This window comes from Epargyreus clarus, unplaced genomic scaffold, assembly GCF_041222505.1.
Source record: "Epargyreus clarus isolate Ecla_fem2 unplaced genomic scaffold, WU_Ecla_fem_2.2 ptg000021l, whole genome shotgun sequence".
Taxonomy (NCBI): domain Eukaryota; kingdom Metazoa; phylum Arthropoda; class Insecta; order Lepidoptera; family Hesperiidae; genus Epargyreus; species Epargyreus clarus.
The window spans coordinates 9,390,684-9,404,747 of record NW_027332228.1 but is presented as its reverse complement, the minus strand read 5'-3'; the positions used below and the strand labels follow the sequence as shown (position 1 = coordinate 9,404,747).

Sequence of the window (14,064 nt, the reverse complement as noted above, 5' to 3'; positions counted from 1 at the left end):
TTATGACTTTGTTTCTAAAGCAGGTAGTTAAATTTCGACATCCTCGGTAAATATCTTTGGATTATTTTTATTGCGAAAGATTATTCTACTAGCTACTATGTATCACAGCAACGGGGGGTAGCATGGGAAGCGGAACCGCTCCGCCGTCAGCGGCGAGCACCGCCAGCGCTGGATCCAGCGGCGACCTCTCCCTGAACCTGCGAGGAGGTTCCCGCGGTACCTCTGCACCATCTTCACCAGCCAAGTCACGGGAATCGCTGCTCCAACGGGTGCAATCCCTGACGGGCGCCGCGAGAGACCAGGGCGCTAACTTGTTAGGTAACTCCTTCACTATGTACATGATACAATTAACAGAGTTTGCTCTGTTTGTTTAGGGTTGGTCCCGGATGTACTAATTCGACAATGTTGTAGACTTGTAGGTATCGTATAACTTTAGTAGTATATTCAAGATAATACAAATTGAAGCGAAACCTATCGCAATCCAAGATGTCATAGGAATATCTAAATATGAGTTAATGTTACGTTATTAGATCGCTCCATAATATCTACGAAAACCTCAGCATAATTTGTAGTTATATCGCTAATATTACATTATGGTTATCTTGATACCACAAACATTAGATTGTATCTCCGAGCAAGCTTCAAGTAAGTAATTCTAATTTAAAATGACTTTCCTACGTAAATATTTACCGGGTTCATTTAATTTTATGAAATTTGTCTCTTAGGGAGTGTGACGTCAGTGGCATCAGTGGGTCGCGGGTATAACCGGGACCGCTGCGTGACTCTGCTGGTGGTGGACGATCAGAACACCGACTGGTCCAAGTATTTCCGAGGCCGCCGTCTGCCTGGCGAGTGGGACATACGAGTCGAGCAGGCCGAATTTAAGGTAACTTTTAGGTTTTTTAACACCTCTTTAGTTTCATGATTTTGTTGTTCTTCTCTGTATTTTGTGTAAATTATAGTTGTAATTGAAGACATTGTACGTAATTGGATGTGAAGATCGTACTTTTAACGAAACCAAGAATCGAACTTCAGCTCATTAAAGTCAGAAACAGATCAACAAACAAACACAAAGAAACCAATCAATGTAAGCGCAACTGGAAGATTGGCTTACTACAACTTACTTACTACAGGGTGGGCAATTAGTGAACGCTAATGAATATTACTTCCATTCAACGCCTAACGTATTGCGCGCGCACACAATCGGATCAATTATGTAGACTGCAAAGTTTGTGGCCACAAATCTGTTATACCAACTGTGCTTGCGGTAACAGTTTGAGTGGATGCAAATGTTAGTAACGTAATAAAGCTAAGACATACAAGGATATACTCGGTGTAAGTTAAACTATTATACAGAATTATTTATAGTCGCTAAATATTCTACATGTAATTCTTGGTATACTCGTAAACGTATAGGATGTTGACGTAACATTTCTTCCATAAAACAATCATTATTTTGAACGACAAGAGTTTAACGACAAGGGTTTAAGTTTAATGTTTGTATCTTTGTGTCTGTATCTGGTATATTGGCTCCTAAATCAATTTTGATTTAGGTTAGGTCATTTGATAAAGTATTCTTAGCTATAATTAATAAAAATCGGTTTAGCTACTTAAAATCATCCGTTCTTTCTAGTTTCATCAGTTTTAAATATTTATTTTAAGTTTTCTTTTGTAGGTACATGTTGAAAGAAATAAATCGTGCAAATTTCGATCTAAAACAGTAGGTATGTGTTACACATATCTATTATTCTAGATCGAAATGTATACATTGAAATTCAGTTACATTTTCTGAACATGATGTTAGAAGTTACTCTCAATTGCTTCACTATCAACTTAATACCTCAAATACAAGACGTACACCAGTTCGCAATATCGCGGGATCGCGTGCTCGCTGAAAATCACTCCGGCATGTAACTCGGAAGTTGCGATAATATTATTAGTAACTTTGGTGTTTGGAACTTAAGTTGTACATTGTATATAGGTTTAGTGAACAATTTATTTAGTTGCGCAATTTATGTCGAACTCGAACGCGTTGTAGAGGCAAGAGATTTATGTATTAAAGTCAAGGTTGGGAAAATAATGAAGAGTAAGGCTAAGGCTTAGAACTTACGGAACGGATTTTAGTTGCTATCGCGCGCGGGTGCGAAATCGCAACCCACGTAGAATATAAAAATGTAGGGAAAAGTTACGTTCCGCTTTCATGGCCTGATTTATATCCTCGACGTGCGCGGTTGTCTGCTGTTTCCGCTGCAACTTATATCGATCGCTTTCCACCCGTTTTGTCATTGTGTTCCGTAGAGTTTGCAGGCGCTGCCTTAACTAGCGGCTGTGTAACCGCATATTGCAGTCTCGTGAATATTGAAATAAGATGGACGGCAAACGCACGTAGTTGCGGTTAAAACCGTTCCTTAAGTGTTTAGACTTAAAAAGTTAAAAGTAACTCAAAGACTCAAAAAAAAATTTACGTTAGTAATGTTAGAACTCATTCTTTATTTCATGTCCTTACTATAAAGTACGGTTTGCAAGCATATTGTTCCCTTACAGGAGTTGACGGTAACGGCGAGCTCTGACGGCGCCAACGTCTCCATGGCGGTGTACCGCGGCGGAACTAAAGTAACTCGTTGCTTTAAGTAAGTATACTTGTCACGTTTTTGTGCTTCACGTGCTTTGTTCATTGTTTGTGATGTTTCTTTAGCTAAAGGTGTACGGTTTTGTAATGCAAGTTAGTTAAGAAAGTCCGGTGCTGTTTTTAATTAAAAATACAAAATGGAGTCTTGCGTACGTGTGTTGTTTTCGTAATTAGGAACGAAGTTAAATAATAAAAGCTAATATTTATTTTGTGTTAAAATGGAAAATTACTTTCGTGAATTGGGTGTCGAGCAAAGTAGTAGGTAATTGTTCATGTTTAAGCCGATTTAGCAATCCATAACGATGAAATCCGCTTAAATTTGAACAACGAGAACAATGCACACTCATGCGGCTTACTACACCACAAAGGCAGTTATGATGGAACATACCTTAACTTGCATTCGAACGTTTTACATCTATCAACGCTTTAAAGTTCATAAACCTAAATAAGAATAGTATGTGGAGGATTACTATGGTACATAAAGACAAGGATACAAATACCCATAAAATGTATATTGAGGTGACGGAGAGTCGTAACTGGAATATTTAGTATATCAGAAAAGTATCTAAAGAATGCGTCAGAATATTTATTAATGATAGTGTGCAATGGGAATGCAGACAATTTGAATTTAAATAGCCACATAATTACATGGGTGCTTATCGCCAAAAATAAAATACATCTACTTTGTCTGAAGTTTATTCCTCTCGAGAACTAATTTGTATAATATGTGCTCTACTAAATCATTTCATCCTTATCACAGTAGATGCCACTAGACACCTGTCATAAGGCTTATACAGGTTTATTATTATATAGGTTTAGCACCTAAGACGCCGTTAATAAAAAGAGTTCTACCACTTAACGGTCAACTATCCATAGGCCCGATTTCGTGCTGGTGAGGCAGAACGTGCGTGATGCCGGCGCGGACCACCGCGCGCTGCTCCTCGGCCTCAAGTTCGGCGGCGTGCCCTCCATCAACAGCCTCAACTCTATCTACCACTTCCAGGTAATATTTTTATATTACAGAGGTAAAACCAGGCATGCAGTCCAGTTGGTAAGTGGCAGCTGCCGCCTTTGTACGTCTAATAAACCGTAAATCACGGGAGGAGGTAGAGTCCTGCCTGAGAACGACCCCAGATCCGTTTCTACCCCTTAGGACTAAGTAAGTAAAGTAATTTCATATAGGTACGCATATACAAATATATAAAATAATATACAACGTACAAGAATAACTCGTTATTTCATAATAAGTTTACAAAGTAACCTACTTAGGTTGGCATATAGCTATACTCATGTTCAACTGAGTTACGGGGCTTCCCTCGGGAACATCTGCGAGAATGTCAACCCGAGCCGGGTCAAGTAGCGTTGTGGAGAAAGGCTACCGATACCTACATAACAAAAGAAAACCTTTTATAAAACACATTTATATAGAACGTTTATATGAACGGAGATGCTGAAAGACAGTATATTGAAAATATTGAGATACATTTTTGATTTTTATTATATTTCAATGACGATATTTCCAAAATCATGTTATTGCTTAATGAAACAGTGGCAAATGTATCTATTTATAACTTGTAGCAATGTAGTAAGTAGAAGTCATTACGTAACGTATAGTTCAACTGATTTAGCATAGAATAGTCATAATATGAGAGGTTCCAACTTAGTCCTCAAAACTACAAATGCAAATTTAATTAATGTCAGACAGGTCCCATGCGCATTTGCAGGTCTCATGAGCATTTGCTATTTCTGTCACATGAGAAATGTATGTTATATAAAAGTTTGATTACTATTTTAGAGATTTATTAAAAGTGATTTGAATTTAAAAAACGACGTTTCTGAATGCTAGAAATATGGCGAAGAGTTTTGGCAAAGTGTTTATAGAAGTAGGAGTAGTTTTAGTAGGAGTTTTCAAGTCAAAATGTTTATGAATTAAGGTTTATTTAATACGCTGAATACGCAAACGCGAAAGCTGAGTGCTTTATTCTATGCAAAAAACTTATTTTAGTAAACGGTTTAACTATTATAGTATAAAGCAGAAGTTTCTCCATCCACTGCAGTAGTTGAAATCCAGTTAACTATAATAGCTTCCAGCACTATTGTGAACATAAACAGAAACTTGTACTAACAACAATAGAAATGCAGTTCTATGCACTAGAACTGTGTATGTGTTACACGTTATAAAACAAAACCCATTTAAGCTTTGTGTCGTCGGTAATTGTCGCTTTTGAAGTGATGTTACGTTGGTTTATTGGTCATAGTTATAGCCCACGTTATGATGGTTATGGAATATTTGTACTATAAAGATAGATTTAGACTTTGAAAATTAAATACCTATAAAAATGTAGAGTAAGTTTCATCATGAGCATGCATGTTTTTGGAGATATACTCATATAACAACGAATACTTTGTATAGGAGTGGACATTTATAAAATGAAGAAGTAGGACTGCAACTGTGTTTATTAATAATAATTTATTAGTTTACGGATCCATTTTAATCTATCAGTATGTCGTGATTGCATTAATTTCGTGAAAATAATATTAATTATGTTCGTTTTACTTGGTAAAGGATCGTCCATGGGTGTTTGGCCACCTCCTGCAATTGCAGCGGCGTCTCGGGAGAGAGAACTTCCCGCTGATCGAGCAGACATACTACCACAACCACACTGATATGGTAAGTCAGTTATATTCTTAAAATTTTAGGCGTCGTGCCTCGAAATCGCCATACGTGAATGAGAATGTTTCTTACTCTTAAAAGTGTTCTTGAAAATTCGGTTCATCGAAATTTCTGTGCGTGATAATTTAATGTTAAATATTATTGTAGTGTTTTGTTACAGCAATTTATACTGTTTGTTATTGTTGGACGTAAGATTTTTTCTTTCAGAATCAAATTTTAAAGTGTAATGTTAAAGATAAAATTACCTCTTCAGATTCAGTTTGATAAAATAAAAAATCATAATTTCTTAAGAATTTATTCTATTCTAAACATATAACTATTTTTGTTAATTTACAATTTTAACTTAGATATAAATATAACTTAAAATAAATTATTACAAAATAACGTTAAAATCCTTTCGTCTGTTTAAACGAAATAACAATTTAGGAGCATCTGTGGAACATTATCCAAAGAACAACAATAATAAATGATAAAAATCGGGTAAATTCGTCATGTTTATGTCACTTGAATTTTAACAAATGACGATTTTTTATCGTGTTTCAATTCGTTTTGAATCTATTAGGTAGATCAGACACTTGGCGTCTAAAATCCTTTATTAATAATCAATCCATTCAATTTTTACGTATCACGGATCGAAATTTGATAATGTTTAGTATGAAGAAATTATCAAATGTCGGTTTTTGGTAGGCAAACATTAATTACATTTCTAATTAGTAACGTGAGGGCGTAAGTTAACAATAACAAGCCACATTTTCCGAAATCAAATGTAGAACTAGAGCTCACAATTGTTTGGTTGTTTGGTCTATAAATAAAGGGAACGAATCCATGGTATTAGTTACCAACTTAAGTAATAGATAAGGTACAAAATAAGTGCGAATGAAAATTTGTCGTAACATCCCTTTTGGTTGTTTGGTCTATAAATAAAGGGAACGAATCCATGGTATTAGTTACCAACTTAAGTAATAGATAAGGTACAAAATAAGTGCGAATGAAAATTTGTCGTAACATCCCTTTTGGTTGTTTGGTCTATAAATAAAGGGAACGAATCCATGGTATTAGTTACCAACATAAGTAATAGATAAGGTACAAAATAAGTGCGAATGAAAATTTGTCGTAACATCCCTTAGTAACCTGATTTATTTATAAATAAATTAGTAACAATTACAAAGGTAACAGCGGAATTTCCTTGGAGATGTGTCGAGATATACATATGGTATGGTTAATGTTTACAATTCGAGTCGGCGTTTTATAAATCAAGTCATGGTGCTGTTGAAGTGTTGTTTTTGCAGGCATCTCGTGAGGGCTGGCGCTCTGAAACATAAACCGTATCATTGTATCGATTGAAACTACCACTAAGGGAAGATCAAAGGTATCTGTGTTTATTCGCGCTTCTTGTAACACAATTAGCGAATATTGGTCTAATTCGTTCGCGATTTTCAATCTTTTGATATTCAGGCTTATTATTTTAGACCATCAAAGCACAGTTTTTGGAACAATATGTTTATTATTACAAATATCTATAGGCATATAGGCATAGAGCGCGTCACACGCGTACCGTCACAGAAAAAAGTATTCTACTATGCAAAGTGTCCTTATATTCCAAGTGTCCTTACTGTGGCACTTACAACTTATCAGTTACAATATTTTTTTCTTAAACTACTACCGGATCGGAACGCGACCTCATAACATTTCTAACACAGACCGGGCCTTGCCTGTCAAAGTTTGAATAGAAAAATATAATTTTTGTTTGCTTCTCCGTGCTTCATACGTTCAATGTCTGTATGTAAATTACGACGACGATGTAAATTAATATCAAACATACATATTATTTCATACTCTACAACTTAGTATTAATATATTGCAAAGCATAACGCAGTCGTCTTCGCTTGTTTAGTAATGTATTTCGGTGAGAGAATGAACAAGAACAAGCCATCTGACGTCATTCGAGATATCTAATAATACTGTCTACCAAGTTTCATTTCAGGGAAATATTATATATATTCGCCCGCAGCTACGAATCCCAACTTAATCCCTTTCGCGCTTCATTACTTAATACCGAGATAGCAATTGTGATAGGATTTGCGAATCGCTTCTTTCAGTAGTTTGGTATCTATATAGATTAATTCTCTGCGAATTAGAATTCAATAGATATTTTTGAATATCTTAAAAGAGATCTTTATTAACCCCCATAAGGGTCCTCCTGAATTTCAGTATTGAAATTCATCGTAAATCCTTTTAGGAAGTAAAACTTTACTGCTTTAACAGAAGATAACGATAAGCCTATGTAATATTCGATTTTTATTCTTATATAGGTACAAAATTCAAAGACTAAATAAATGACAAATTAGATAGGTATGCAATAAAACAACTTGAACAATTGTTACTGATCCTTGCCGTCGAAAGCATGTGCATAGGAAACCCAAAATACTAAGTCACGAGTGAATTATTTCGTTTGATGTTTTGCGCAAAACCGTGCGTCCTCGTTGTGTCATAGTGTTTTGTTAAACAATTAATATTAATAGTGCGGTAATCGTTTTGAGGCGCCGGTATATTCTTAGACGATAATTTTGTCCGACGAACCGATACTACAGTCATAGCCTAGTGATTTGAAATTCGGGATTTCCATCGGAAGGTCCGAAGTTCGAATCTCAACCATCTGACGTACCTGCCTATGATTTTTCAAAGTTATGTGCGCAAATTAAACGGTGAAAGAAACCATTATAAAGAAACCTATACGCCTGAGAGTTCTTTTAAAAATGTCATGGATGTGTGCAATCTACTAATCCGCAATGTGTTGACTATAACAAGTACTGAGTACAATCGGACCATATTCTTTTTATAAGGGTGTTATGTGGGGTAGCAGTCGGCCCCATTTATAATCATTTAATGGGCACCGTTAAACTTCCTCGTAAGCCTTCGGGTGATTGAAAAAAGTGATACAGAAGGGTTGGTCGGTAAACCCACCAATCCGCTTTCGAACTTCGTATTATTACCTTTCCCAGAATTAGGACGGGGTTACAGCGGGGTTGTATAAGTATAGTTGTTGGTATGTCAATTCGTAGGTATGTGCGACGTAAGGTTTGCGATATAACGTTTAAAATTATCGTTATTAACATTCATATCGTTCTATATTTAACTTAATTGTGAATCAATTATTTTTCGATTTATATGATTACAATTTAGTGAAGAATATCTATAGAGAGTGGTTTCAACAGAGAAATATAATAAACGAAGTGAAGCTGATAATATATGTCAGGACAAAATATTACTAAATACTATGAATATGAAAACAGTAAACAGAGGCGACGATGGTGCCAACTTGCGCGACTAATAGAGGTTCTATTTCTGTTTTGTTGGTAGCTTTTGTTTCGAGACTGCAACCGCTGCAACTTCATACTGTAACTTTCGTGTGACGAATCTTAAAATTTCTCTCAATCTCATCATATTTCATAACACGCCTAAAGAAGTATAACTGTAATAGCAATTACCTAGTCCAGCGGCACCGTCGCTCGCGGTCGTGAAGGCACACGCCGTGCCTCTCGTAGCAGTCGTCGTAGCTCCCAACGCACGCGTTCGGCGACTTCGAGCTGCGGCGATTTACGTGCACCTGGAAAATAAATATGTTATTAATAAATATAGTTCAAAAAAACTAAAAACACGCTTTTATGATAAAATTAACTGAAAAGTAGAAAATAATTTTCAATCTAAGAATCAATTAAGGAACAGTAAATAGTAAAATTGTGAAAAAAGCGTGGGGTGCTCCATTTATCATGTTCGAAAAGTGTTTTTGATAATTCTTCAATTTTTTTTAATTAAACTGAACGTTCAAAATGGATAGAAATCGGGTTCAAAGATTCCGTTACTCTGTTACGTACATACATACATACATACATACAACCCAAGCAAATAAAAGCGTGTTAATAATAACTATTAAGACTAGAACCCTTCATGGTTTTACTGTATCGGTACTACACAAAGTTATGCGTTAATGTAGTAGTGTAACGCTCCTGTGTTCTGGTTTGAAGTGTGAAGTAAAACAGAGCAGAAAAGAGTTTCAAGTAAGTTATCAGGATAGCAAGAAACAGTATCTTACTCCTATTTAAGGTAGGCTACAAAATTAACCCGCTAGAAAAAATACGATTTCTTAACTTTGCTGACACATAAAAGCCTTACAGTAATAATCGTACAAAGAAAAATGATTTAATAAACTTATTTTTTTCCTTCCTAAGCACCTCGATACTTAATAAGTACTTCTTAGTTTTTTTAACTATTATTTTATTGACTCTACCATCCAATAATGTTGTAAGTTTCTAGGTATGTTCATTTAACATACTAAAATATACGACCGTATTCAATGTGTAACTATCTTCGTTTAAAATATGAAAATTTACGGCATGAGGAAAATACGTGACTGTTTTCCGCGAAGCAAAAAAAACGAAAATAAGGAATCGTGTGAATGCATGAAATTAAAGGTAAAAAATTAGCAACACTTTTCTGAAAAACCAGGCCAAGTGCGAGACTGTATCGCGGACCTAAGTTCCGTAGTGTACAATTTTTTTTTTTTTATATAATTACCAAATATCGTTCTTTTGGTTTCATATAATTCGAAATGCTTAGTATGGACCCAAGTTAAACTTTATTTTACTGTTTTATTATCAGTTAAGATATCCCTCATAGGTCGACACATATGATGTAATTATTTTATACGTAGGCTCCTAAACACCCCTGTAAATAACTATAGTGGTAGATCACGGACGTTTGAACGAAGTAATGTTATATATTATGTTTTTTGCACGGAACTCTAGAAAATATATTTCATATTTTTACGCACATTTTAAAGCTTGAATTCACGCTTGGTAGATCTCATAGAGAGGCCGGTGTAGTTACCATTAGCCACGTAAATACCGATTATAATATAAGAACTTCGTGTTACCACGTTTCACGCAAGCACGCATGATACACCAAAATACGCAACATGAGGCAAATTCGTGACCCGCTTACATCGCCTTCAAAATAAAACGACTTTAACAAACGAGCTAAATATATTTATCGCGTTATTGTTAAGCTGCGTTGCAGGAAAATTGTATGTGAGCATTTCTTTAGCAATAGTATATACAAATTCAATTCTTTCGTGAACGGAATATAAAGCGCCGTTATTGGGAATATTGTAAAAATAAAGTAGCAAGCAAGATAAACTAAGAAACCGAAGTACGTAAACAATGCCATCAATCGTGGAGATTATGGAGTTCCCTGCGGTTTGCTGGAACTGTTTTAGTCTTACAATAATTTATCTTAAATCTTTCCACGATTCGTAACATTCCTGTAGTAGGTAAACTGTTGATCATAGTCTTCCTTAGATGTTCGGATGCTTACCTAAACTTGTTTTCGAATTACCACGAGATTAGGTGTGAAATATTAGTGTCGAGTAAAGTGAATCGTAAATAATGGATAGATATAGTTATGTAGCATGGGATGTTTTCATGTGCATAATTTCATGAAAGACTACTACTGCGAACTTGGGTTCGATTGAGAATGTGTTTAGTCTACGGTAGCCACTTAAACTCAGGGGGTAATCGGATCCTACCTGTTCCTCCTCTTCGTCGACATCCCATAACTTTAAATTTTGCGTGCGGGTCTCCTGTCCTGTGCGGACTGATAAAGTCTAGAGAACCGCCTTTTAATTATGCCGATTGCCAGTATTTTACCTACAGGTCAGAAATATTGTCCAAAAGTTCGTAATAAAACAGACACATTAACACTTTATTCTTACGTCATTCTTACCTTGCATGTGCAGCCTTGTTTATATAGTAGCCTGAACCCCTTCCTTTGCCGCGGAGTGACGTCACGCCATTTGTTGATATACCCGCAGAGATGCACATTCGCTTGCAAATGCACCACTCGACCTGCAATTGAAGACATAATCATTTTTATTTTTTTCTCGTGAATATTTTTAATGAATTCCTAAATAAGATTCCTACTCGATCTCTTTTGCCAATGCCTTGTTACTTTAAAGAGCAGATATTTAGTCGCCGTAATTAATAATTCGAGTATACAATACGTAATAAATTTAAAAGTAATATATTTTACGTTTGTTACATTGAAATGTCGCTTTGGTCACATGTGTATCGTGTAGGAATATCATAATTTTAATTTTACTCTTTAATGTGATATGCGAGATCGCAAACAAAATTACATACACTTGTCGAAAAGATTTCTGTCGTAGAATGGTATCGCGACAAATTGCGGTCTTGTTATGATGTAATCAACTGAATGTAGAGCATAATACTATCTCTGCAGTGAAATAAAAAGCAAAGAATAAACAAAACCAACTTATGAATCAATTCTATAAATAATAATATGTATGTCCATTATGTGTACCAACTACATAGAAAACAGAATTAAATCCTTAAACCTATATATTGTACATCTATAACAAACCGTACCTATATTTTATTCAAGTTGTCACTAAGTAGGGCACAGGTTTCTCGCCTAATTAACTCGACAAGCAATTAATATTAAGGACCATTTATTACAAGACTAACAAAGAAAATTAACAGTCATTCGCTTTCCATTGTACAACTTAAGCTATTAATTTCATGAAAATCGTAACTAAGTCTTAAATGATAACATCGTAGTTTAGTAATCGTGTCTCTATTGGAATGAAATTCTAGATAAATAGGCAAAGTAAATAGTTTAGTACTTTTTTGTCAACAAATTTTCTGTTTTTTGTTTAGTAAGTTATTTGTCTTTATTTGTTTTTGCTTTTAGGTTTACAATAAAAAATGTTAATATGCAAATTATTGAAAATTTGAGGAAAATAACCAATGGTCAAATATTAGTTTTTAAATGTTTGAGGAATTCTTTAAATATAGATTATGTTAAAAGTAATAATAGGAATAGTTAATGCATGATTTGAAACCTCAAATTCTAAAAATGTATCATACCCTCGGCAAAAAATATCAACTGCACTCTGCAGAAAATATTTTTTTTAAATAAAGATAAAATTTGTATGGCTATAAAATAAGTTGGAGAATATGTTCACCTGTTATAACATAGGTCTCCCTAGGCTGAAGGTTCACTCCACAAAGAGAGTCTTGAGAAGGCGTTAATATTCGACCTGATTTTAACGCCAGCGCCGCCTTTGGAGTCGCCTGGAAATAAAAAAATGACATAAAGAATATAGCATCACTAGGAAAAAAGCTAAATGTCATGCATTACGCGTGGTAATATAAATAATCAGGAACTAGGTAGGTTTTGATCATCAGAGAATGTAGTTATTATCAAACATTATTGTAATTAAAATGGGTTTTACTGCTCATAATCTCTGCTTGGGTGTTTTAAGTTAGCATCCAATATTGCTTTGCGGCCATCATGCTGCCGGTTTTGAAATTTATGTGGATCAAATTACTGCAATCTCTGACTGACCTGACTAAAAACCTGACACTGACCAAATAAAACTCGTGTAAAATATGTCTATGATACTAAATTACACTTGTAGGAAAGTACGTAAGGAACTCCCGTGTTTTAAACGCTCTACATAAATCTACTTACATCCTAAAATAATTTATTCATGAATATTTTACACACCTACGTTGCCAAGTAAAATTACGAGTACAAATTTTGCTAATAACTTGCCGGATAGGATTTTCCATTTTAATTAAATTTATAATAATTATAAAGTATTTATTAGCTTAGGAGTTGCTGTACACAAATTTCGTGACCAAAATAAAGTAATAAATAAATACTCGTATAAAATGAAAGTTTTACTTTGAATGGATAAATAAATATTATGTCAAAATAAGACCCGATTGCCTAAATATGTTTAACTATATGTCACTCCCATAATTTACACGACTCTAACGATCCCTCGTCTGAAATCCTTGAAGCTGTTTGGGCTACAGGGCGTTTCAAACATGGAATATACATACATACGTTCAAAAACATTACCCTCCGCAATCGGGTACAAAGAGTTATATTTACAATCAAGTAGCGTAATATATATTATTATTATGCTTACTTTGAACACGTTACGAATTTTCACTTTGTACGCGTCGTAATAATCATTTCCTCTGAATAATTTTTGTACTCTGCCGACGATCACTGAAACAACAGGGAAAATTTGCTTTCAACAATATTTGCATATAATTTCCTGCGTAGAGTGGGTCATGAAAGGGTAACATATCATATTTGTTATGGCACCTTCATAATTATTTGTACACAGAACAAAGAATATTCAAAATTAAAAGAGAAGGCTTTGTTCTAGCTAGAATATAACTGCGTGAATATCTGGTCGAAACAGTTATCTTTTAATTGTTTGCTTTCTTTTAATAATCTCCGATGAGAGCCGAATCCATTTGTACTACTAATAGTTATTTTTTATTTTCAGTCTCTTCTGAGACTTAAACATTTTTTATACAAATCATGTAAACATGAGAACAGCAATGAATGAAAATCTAAGACTATCAGAATATAGTTTCATCTTTTTATACCAACTGCATGCAGGTATATTTTTAACAATGAATATGTTGTTCGCATTTTCAGGGTAAACAGTTAATATATGTATTTAAAGATGATGGGATATCTACCGGGATTTTTGCCCATTTCTATTTCTGCTTTATTTGCGCTTCTGTATTTCGACTTAAAGATTGTGGCAAATTAGATACATGAGGACTTTCAAATTCGGTAGGATTGCTTTTTGTTTAAAATCAATTACAGACGTTCATTGAATTCTGTGGCCATTTAACATAGGGTACTGCATGTA

The 14,064-nt window shown here is 34.7% G+C and overlaps 2 protein-coding genes across 4 annotated transcripts in view; one reads left to right on the top strand and one right to left on the bottom strand.

Moving 5' to 3' along the window:
* The window catches only part of Syn (synapsin), a 96,193-nt gene that overhangs the window by 323 nt on the left and 81,806 nt on the right, over positions 1-14,064 (top strand). Inside the window, exons 2-6 of the mRNA XM_073084210.1 lie at positions 109-318; positions 726-886; positions 2,545-2,630; positions 3,506-3,632; positions 5,196-5,300. Coding sequence (XP_072940311.1) covers positions 123-318; positions 726-886; positions 2,545-2,630; positions 3,506-3,632; positions 5,196-5,300 — 675 coding nt within the window. The 5' untranslated portion in view covers positions 109-122. The remainder of the gene's footprint in view (positions 1-108; positions 319-725; positions 887-2,544; positions 2,631-3,505; positions 3,633-5,195; positions 5,301-14,064) is intronic.
* Positions 5,585-14,064, bottom strand: part of Timp (Tissue inhibitor of metalloproteases) — a 65,201-nt gene continuing 56,721 nt past the window's right edge. For all 3 annotated transcript variants that reach the window (XM_073084213.1, XM_073084212.1, XM_073084211.1), the window contains exons 3-7: positions 13,321-13,403; positions 12,346-12,454; positions 11,085-11,206; positions 8,792-8,910; positions 5,585-6,614 (exon numbers count right to left, since the gene is read on the bottom strand). In XM_073084213.1, the coding sequence (XP_072940314.1) occupies positions 6,557-6,614; positions 8,792-8,910; positions 11,085-11,206; positions 12,346-12,454; positions 13,321-13,403 (491 nt within the window). In that variant the 3' untranslated portion in view covers positions 5,585-6,556. The remainder of the gene's footprint in view (positions 6,615-8,791; positions 8,911-11,084; positions 11,207-12,345; positions 12,455-13,320; positions 13,404-14,064) is intronic.